The sequence below is a fragment of the Frieseomelitta varia genome, unplaced genomic scaffold, assembly GCF_011392965.1.
Source record: "Frieseomelitta varia isolate USP_RPSP 00005682 unplaced genomic scaffold, Fvar_1.2 scaffold_857, whole genome shotgun sequence".
NCBI classification, from domain to species: Eukaryota; Metazoa; Arthropoda; class Insecta; order Hymenoptera; family Apidae; genus Frieseomelitta; species Frieseomelitta varia.
The window spans coordinates 198-9,891 of NW_025110653.1; the positions used below are offsets into that span (position 1 = coordinate 198).

A 9,694-nucleotide genomic window follows, 5' to 3' on the forward strand; every position below is an offset into this window, starting at 1 on the left:
TGTTTAGACTTTCTTGGAACATATCGTTAACTGTTGGATTTGATGGGAATTTGATTGGAGCGGTTGTTTCGATCGGTCTGAAACTTTTTTGGCAAATGTCTCGAACATTCGTATCATGGAATTCAGCATTCCGAGATCGTTATTAAGTAATCAGAAAGCTTTGAAGTTAAATTTTATTTTATAAAAGTAGTTTTCTCTCGCGGGGACAGAGGTTTAAGCTTAGTTGCTGTTATCAGATGAATGGTATCTTACCACGAGCATGTGAAGAAGCACGATGAACATAGTTGCGTTTCTAAATCCAATATTGTCTAGTAAAATTCCTGCCACGCTCGGACCGATGAAGGCTCCGAGAGCAAACGTGCTGGTCCACAGTCCACTGATTAGGCCATACGTCTCCAGGTTATTTGAAAAACCGTATTGTCTGAAAATTATTAATTCTCAAACTACAAAAGATATATATAAATTAATTAATAAATGTTATCATAACAAGTTTACTAATTCTCAAGCTATTCGTTATAAGTACGAGAAAGTCTACAAATTTTAATCAGCGTGATAAAGCTGTAAATTTTGACACGCATAATTTATAATATTACCAGTTTAGTCATTTCGATTTTTTTTATTTTGTTTTTTTAATAATCTACGCCAATTTCGAAATACAACTGCGAGAGGACAATGTCTATTATTAAGAAGAAATTAGGCAAAGAGTTAATGATTATTTGACATACATCGACGTTCTCAAGGCATCCGTGAAACTGGCAACCAGCTGTGCAGCCATACCTAAACCGTGAACCACCAGACCACAGACTGTCATCCACAGCGTGGTTGAACACGGTATAAAAGGTGCCGGGCCCACTAAACAAAATCCTACGACCACGAGAACAGATCCGGCCACCGTGGCCACCTGAAAATTCAATTAAACTTGAAATTCATTTCCACGGAATTGTGACACATTAATACAGAAAATTGTTAATGCCGAAAGGACAAAAAAAATGTTCATACCGTTGCACGAACTTGCGACTCGCAAATTGCGCTATTACCTACTTCATTTACGGACTTTCTAAATTAGCAAAGTTTCAGTTAACAGGCCAGGACGTTCTATTTCGTTTATAAGCTTTCTAAATTAGCGAATTTTCCATTAGTAGGGCAGTTAATGGGCGATTAGATAGTTACTTTTGGATGTGAATGCTTGTCGCAGAGCCAACCCCACGCAGGAGCGGCAATTGCGTAAGTTCCGCCGTTAATGACGAACATTAAACCCAGAACGATCGGGCTCAATTTGAATTGCCTTAAATGCGGTTCCAACGTAGCTTGCAAAAATCCTATGCTCATGCTGGTCGCGATTATGGACGACGTGGCGATCAGCACGCCCGGGATTCTCAGAGCTTTCGTCATGCCTGTGAAAATATTTCGAATTGACAATATTGAAATTCAGAATAATTATATTTATTATTTCAGAATTATTTCTCTTTTTTGGAACATTTTCTTCATAGATCAATTTCTCCGTCAATTGAAATTAATATAATATGACCTCCTGAAATAATTAAAGTATTTAATTATACTGAAATTTCTTTATTAAATACATTTACTTTTAATTACTTTAGGATTTTTTATTGCTTTAAGTCATTTATATTTTTTAAAAAGTAAATTTTCGAAGAAGATATTATTATTTACAATTGTTGCAGGTTTATATTTTTCTGTCATTCAAACAATTGAATATAAAAAATGCAAATTTCTGTATAAATGATAGAATTTGTGGATCAATTTTTGCCTCTGTTAAAAATATTTATATAAATTTGAATTTTATATTAATTTATGTAGTTGAAATGCCTGTATACTGTAAGAAGTAGGATCGTTTAAACATTTGAAAAAAAAAAACGATAAGACAGTATAAAAAATATAGAATATTGAAAATATTCTATTTTGAACTCTTACCCACTGTATTATGAGCAGCCTCGTTGTTATTAGGGTGAACTGGCAGGATAAAAATGGTCATAACTGCAGTCGTGAAGAGAGCTGATCCTAGAACAGCGAATGGTGTTATGTATCCACCAACCTGCAATAAAACAACGTTTTATTTATTTGTCGCGGTTGAAACTTTATATCTCTGTAATTAATAACATTTTAAAGATTCGTAATGGATTCTGAATTTTTAATCCCTGCAAATGAAAATATTGTGCACGTTCTTCATTAATTCTGTATGTATTTTCAATCTGTTAACAATGTCTCTAGATTAACAGAGTACTGAAACTTTATTAACTGTGCAAGTATAATCTATGATCTTTTTAAATAGAAGACTATTACACTCGGTGTCTTTAAAATAGCAAAACAGAATGTATTTCACTTGTCGTTAATTAAAACGAAACGCTATAGAATCTGTACAGTCCGCCATTATCCCCGAATAAATCGTAAAAAGCCCCATTACTTCAATCTTCCTACAATTGCTTCCATCGTTTCTAACCATTAACCCAAACTCTTACCCCTGACGATTTCAAGTAGAAAGGTTGAAACGCTCTGATCCGTTTTAACGAAAACAAAGAAGGAAGAAGAAAAACAGAAATATTTGAAAGCAAAGTTGGTTTACCTGATAAAGCGCACCGCCCACGGTAGGACCGACAATGAGACCCAGACCAAAAAATGTCTCCAGGCTGGCGAAGGTGGTAGCCACGTTATCCGGGAATTCTTTGGCGATAATGGCGAAGCTGGCGGTGAGAAACGCCGCGTTCCCCATAGCCTCGACGATTCTAATCAGGAACGAAAGGACTATGAAGGGATAATGGCCGTTCACCTTGTCCAGCAGGCCGAAGAAAATGGCACACGTTCCGGTCGTCATGATGCCGCCGTTGAACAATAGTTTTGGCCCGATTCGGTGTAACTATAAAACGATGAATTAATTATCTATTAACTTTGAAGCGTGCACTCGAGGAAAGTTGTTGTAGATCAAATTTTGGATAATTTAGTAACTGGGAACTTATTAATAAATGATTCGTTTGTCGATTGTACGTTTGGGGGGGGGGGGGGATGTTATAAGATGTTTCTTAGATCAATTGTATCGAAAAGTACAGGACAATTAATACAGAGAAATGTTGTTTGAAATGGCGTCGTTTAATAATTGCGGATTGTGGGGAGAGAACGATCGTCAATTGAAGATTTTTCACTGTGCATTCTTTCTTTTATCGCTGTGGAATTTACGATATCTGTCCGGGGATCATGTAAACGTTTATTATATTATTAATAATTATACTGTATCGATTGTTTCAGCCTGTTTTTATGAGTTATATATAAAATAAATAACTTAGGTATTATTTATTTTTCTTTTATGATTGTAAGAAAGGATAAGTGAAAAGAATAGATTACGTATGAACAGAATTCTAAATAAATGGAAATTTAAAATAAAGAATAAAATGGGAATTTAAGAGGAAGAACACAAAAATGGAAACTGTGTCCAACAGAATTTCTAATAAATAATCAAACAAAATGTTCAAAATAGAAAACGCGATGTACAACAAAAATCTACATTTAGAATTCGAAAGCTTCCATTTCCTGTTTCTCCAGATCGAGTTATTACGTGTTTCTCTAGCTTCAACTATAGTTCAAAGCGAAAAATATATGAATATACAGTTATAAATAGAATCACGAAAATTGAAGTGTTTTGAAAGTTGCCAAGCGATACTTTATCTTCTAGTTCCTTTGATCGCGTTATTTTCTTTTCACCAATAAAGATAAATTAAAGTTAATGAAAAGAGGAACTTCTTTCGAGGGAGATAAGGGGAACATTTATTGCTCTGTGTACAGATTAAGCGGCAGATTAATTTTAGACGGTTCCTTCAGCTAATTTTCTAGGTTTATTTAGACAAACGAACGATATTTCGTCAGGCTAGGAGGAAAAAACAGTTGATAAAAAGTAGCCGCCTGACAGCAGGCAACCTTTGACAGCGAAATAAACGGAGCTATCATCGGTTAGGTTCTCGTATTTTCTTACAACTAGACAATCTCTCTCTCTCTCTCTCTCTCTCTCTCTCTCTCTCTCTCTTACGATCTCACTAATGGAATTAAATCTTTCTTCGTAATCACGAGCGAGAAATAATTCTCTATCAGATTCGTTTAATCCAGAACGGAATAGATTATATTAAAGAAGATAGATCACAGTAATCGTAAACTGCTCCTTTGAACATTTACGTTAATTTCTATCTTCAACTATTTAAAAACATTTTCCTTTCGATGCGACATATTTCAAATATAATTTTGCAGTTATGAACACAGTTTTAATTAAATTTTAAACGTAGGCTCAAGTGTAACTAATTTTTTTTTTCTTTGTTGTCACATAAAAATTGGAAAGCCAGGCTTCGTCGTGACAAGAGATTTAAATACTAAATTCTAAAATATTAAAAACCAAGAATTGGTAAGAAATTGAAGTATATAATAATTATTTCACCTACATATTGTCCATAGATCGGACTGATGATAAAGACGATGAACTCGAAAATCCCAAAGACCAATCCATATTCCGACGGCGATGCTCCTTTCTTCTCAGCCTGCGAACAAACGTGAATAAGAAAACGACTAGCTCGATCAGGGCATAATAAGGCATAATATTTGGTTTTTGATTTTAAGCGAGGGAATACGAAATACGTTGGACGATTCCGTGTTGTTACTACGTTCTTGGTCGCATTATCACGCGTTCGACTGCAATTAACGCTGGCCACGATAAATCCCGATAAACTTTAGACACTTCACGCAGCAGAGAATCACGGACGATTTCAGAAGGCAAGGAGAAATTCTGTCGTTGGGTTTTTTAATGTTAACATCCGATTCTTTTATTTTTAAGAACTTAACAATTATGACGTATTGCAAGAGAAGAATTTTAAAAATAAATTAAAGTTACGTTTGTTGTGACTTTATATTATTATATTAATTTTGAGAAAATATTCTTACAATTTTAAGTCAATTCAAAGTTTAAAATTGTTTCAATAACTTCTATAATCGTTTCAGTGAATTCCAAAATGTCGTATTACATTGTAATATTAAAAGACACGATGTATAAAAATCTGTTACGTCTTTTTTAACATTCTTCAATTGCATCAAAGTCGATTTGCGCGGACTATGCAATTTCCCTCTCACTTTAAATTTAATATCTAAACTATGTTTACGTAATTATTGTACATTAGTTTAGAAAAATTCGTAAAAAAATAAAAAAGACTTTCGGCGACGTAGCTATTAATTTAATTACAACGAGATAAGAAATAAGTGACTCAATGAGAGCGAAGAGAATTTCGCCAAGGTCGTGGAATCTGACGAAAGCTCAGCCTTTTAATCGGATGTTTTTGCTTCGTTTCGGTGGATAATCATTTATTGATATTAATTATATTGTACGACATTTTGCCGAGGATAGACAAATTATGCTAAATTGCGATAAATCGAGCGATAAAAACTATCAAAGTCAGTTCTTTACAGGCGCTAGTGTTGCTCTGTTTGCTCTTTCGTTTGTGAAATTTCTATTTGCAGAATGTTAACCGTTGTGATAGGAAATTCCGATAATGAAAGGACTTTGTGATTGATAAAATTTATATATTTTGTGTTATAAGATAAGTCATACAACTAGGATACATTGTAAGTATTAATTTCGCTTAGAAACATAGGCAGAAAATTGTTAGAATCGAGAAATATTCCTAAGGATTATTTTTATAAATTGGAAATTTTTATATTCGTATCTTCTTGTGAAATTATTTTTTGTGGTATTTCTCTTGAAAGTGTTAGTTTTGTTTTGGAGACTATTGTTATTACAAATTCCTAGAAACATTATATTTGCTATAGATCACTGTGTAAGTTCTATGAAAAGTATTCTGAAGAATAATATTTTTGGGGATATTATTTTTGATAAAAAGTATCCTTAAAAATATTATTTCTATAAAAAATGCTCCTCTAAAGGATATTCTAATAAACAGCATGACGATAAAAAAAAAATCCTAAACAGATAATATTGCAATTAACAATCCTCCGAATTAACGATTAAAATTAATAATTAAAAATTAATAAATCTTTATCCTCTGTTTTTAAAGTAGAGCTAAACAGAACTAATTTATATTCATTTACAGCTATTTGTTAATTCGTTTACTAGTTACTTTCTGATATCTAAATAGACATTCATATTTCTCTAATATATCTGTAAAAGATAGTCTGACATAATTGCGTCCTAGTTAATTAAGTACATGATGGAACTATGCATGTAAAGTCTGATCTTTCTGAAAGTCTGATCAAAACACGAATTATCTCTCTTCTGAAATAGAACTCCAACAATAACAGGAGATAATAATGTGAAATAATTCTTATTCATACGAGATGTAAGTATAATATGTATTAGGGAAGCATGTTACGTGTGTACGTGTTATAATAGTACATCTATTAAATATAGACATGAAACGATCTTCTTTTTAATATTTATAAATTATTTTTGTTTCATCTAACAATTACCAGAATTCAAATATAATTTAAAAATGAAGAATAGAAAAATAGTTGTAATACAAAGTTATCTCGGAAAACGAGAGAGAGAAATTTTAATTTTAATTCCTTAAATTCCGTCACTATAGTATTACAGAATTAGGTTTATTACTTTATAAGTTCAATAGTATAAATGTATAGTATTACAGAATTAGGTTTATTATTTTTACAAGTTCAATCTGTCATCAAGAACAGAACTTTCTGAGAAAAACGATTTGTGATAAAATTCTATATACATTTATTATATTTGATCAAATATAAAATTAAAAATAAACAGGCTCTCTGAATTTTATAAATTTTTAAAGTATCGAGTGAAGAATTAGGGAAAATAAAACATTCTTAATCGAAGATTCTTTGCAAACAATTAAAAATTATAAAGAGTCAGAAAAAAAAATATTAAATTTGAAAAAGAAAATAAAAAATCCTAAATCATAGAGTCTAAATTAAATATTTCTAGAATCAAAAAAAAAACAAAACATTCTAAATTAATTTAAGAACCTTATGGATATGGGTATCGAAAATTTATAAAAGAGAATGTTGTAGATGAAAGTTTTTTCCTGTAATAAATGCAACTCGTATACTTTCGCTGAAAATTCTGTTCCATGCATAACACTGTTCCATAATCACAACCTGGAATTTATGCATGCGCATGAAACGCTAGTATTATGCGTCATCGACAACTCTAGCATGTGAATCAGCCAAAAACTATTCGAAATTGATATTCCACAATTAGCGACAAGTAACTCACGACTAGTTTATTTGTAGCACAACCGATTTATCATTCCGCAATTATCATTTACACGGAAGCTTCGCCTGTTTCATCGCGAGAATTTTCTCCGTCACTTCTTTAACAATACTAGTACTCTACTGTTGATTTCAATTTAATAAGTTTGACAGATTCTAATTCAATTTAATGAATTTTAGTGGATTTCAATTTAATTTAATTCAATGTATTTAATGTTGCAAAATTTCTTAGGCTGATTCAATTTATTTTTATGCCCTCCAGCATGTAAAATAGTAATAATTATACATACGTTTTATTAATCATATTTAAGAAATATTTACTCTTTCAAGATTAAGTAATATGAATTAATGAACGCGGATTGTGATATTTACGGTCAGATAATCCATTTGAAATCAGTTCTTTAACTGACGATGATAACTGATTTTTATTAACTAAAATTAAATACAAATCATTATAAATAGAGGATTAAGATTAATTGCAAAGACTCTTCTCTTTCTTTCCAATATTTTATTATTCACGCTCACACTTTTTAAAGATTAAATTTAGATCGTTATAAATAATTTATTCTCTTTAATAATTGTTTAATTTTGTATTTGAATTCTCGATCAGACTAATAGGTAAGGTCGTGAATTCTACGTTATCAGAAAGATAACTGTTCTGCGATATTTGCAATTTAACTCGCGCCCGAAATGTAAAAATTGGCTGATAGAGTGTTCGAAAAAGTTCAGAAAAAAAGTGAATGTTAATGATCATGGTAAGTTGCATCAGGCTTTTCAACGAAATATCTCGCTTCCGATTGGAACAAAATATTCGAACTTTTGACGATTGAAATTAAAATTACTTCGATAACGCCGTCTTATATTTAAATTTGTCAAATGATTAGCTGATTAATTCCTTTATACAGTTGAATTTATACTTTTCAGTTCTTTCATTTTATCATTATGTGCGTCATCAAAATGAGAAACCATAATAATCAGTGCTATATATTTATTTTTCCATTAGGATTAAGAACGAGATTCGATTACAGAGGAAAAAGCGAGAACGCTCTCTAAACAAGATAGATTAAAAGTTATTTTACACAGTGCGTTTTGTTATTCTTGATCGACACCCATTTCACGAAGATAATTCCGCAGTTACGTAAGAAATTTTCTGCACAAACAGCGAATGTACATGTACAATAAACGATGATATTTTTCGTTTTTTTACAACACATACGTATACGTAGATTTCACAGCAGACGACGTGTGAACGACGCGTTTGTATTTCTTAATGAACCACGTAAATTGATAACTTGCACTCGAGCATCAGTATTTAACCCCTGAGCCAGACAAGCTCGATAAACATTGTTTATACAAAATACGTACATCCTTCCTGTCATAAATCAACTCGTCGACGTATCAAAAATTTCTTTTCCTTTTTTTTTTTTTCATTTTTCGAGCGTTTCCTTTCTAACATTTCTCTTTTGCACACACAATACGTCTTTCTGCTTGATAAAAGAGATTGAAGAAATGTAGAAACTATGAGAGTCCTAGGTCACTCTTTAGAAAGTTGATTGAATTTGGGAAATATGTATTGGGAAAATGATTTAATTGTTATTTTAATAATTACTATTTTATTATTGTTTATTGTTAAATACGAAATTATTATTAACTCTTTTTTTAACTGTAGCATCGTTAAGTGAGTTTCATGTCACTTTTCAAACAGTTGAACTGAATTAGAGTTGTGCTATTGGGAAAATTATTTAATTATTTATTATTTTAATGATTACTATTTTACCATTATTTAATAATTAGCTTCTCTTTTATGGCAAAGAAGCTTACAGAGGCAGATGAACTTTCTTCATTGTAAGATTATTTTTATCATGCTCGTAATAACCAGCGAATAAGTTGTTCAGCTCGGAGACTATCAGTATCTGAACGTAAGTTTACATATGCTTGTCTTTGAGTGATTGATTGAGTCATATAAATGGCATCATACCAAATTGTTGACATGCAATAAATGCCAAACTAAAATGTTCTAAGCTTAAACGATAAAAATTCTATCAAATTCTTACAGAATCTTCAAAACTGTTTGAAGCGTTAAAAAAATTCAACTTCATCGACAAAACTTTTTGAACGAATTTTAGTAAATCTATTCATATCAACGTTAGAAATACCAGCTTAATACTTCGGTGTATGTAAATACTCTATATATATTAATGATCATTTAATAAATAATAATCTACATAATTATTGGATTATAACCATGGTAACACAAATTTATATTTTTATAAATACAATTGGGAAAACTAGCAATTTGAGTATTGTTATGTATACTTCTGCAGCTTGAAACTTATCATCAACACAAATGATTATCAACTCTAACAATTACAATATTTATCCTAAAGTCGTCGTATTATTCTCCAATTTCACAAAAAATCATCCCAAAATTTCACCAGCACTAAAGGACAAAAAA

The 9,694-nt window shown here is 31.3% G+C and overlaps 1 protein-coding gene across 1 annotated transcript in view; it reads right to left on the reverse strand.

Annotated features, from left to right (window-relative positions):
• Positions 1-204: 204 nt before the first annotated feature.
• LOC122536635 (MFS-type transporter SLC18B1-like) overlaps positions 205-9,694 on the reverse strand; it is a 10,704-nt gene continuing 1,214 nt past the window's right edge. Inside the window, exons 2-7 of the mRNA XM_043669127.1 lie at positions 4,437-4,532; positions 2,582-2,872; positions 1,933-2,053; positions 1,171-1,394; positions 726-901; positions 205-421 (exon numbers count right to left, since the gene is read on the reverse strand). Coding sequence (XP_043525062.1) covers positions 220-421; positions 726-901; positions 1,171-1,394; positions 1,933-2,053; positions 2,582-2,872; positions 4,437-4,532 — 1,110 coding nt within the window. The 3' untranslated portion in view covers positions 205-219. The remainder of the gene's footprint in view (positions 422-725; positions 902-1,170; positions 1,395-1,932; positions 2,054-2,581; positions 2,873-4,436; positions 4,533-9,694) is intronic.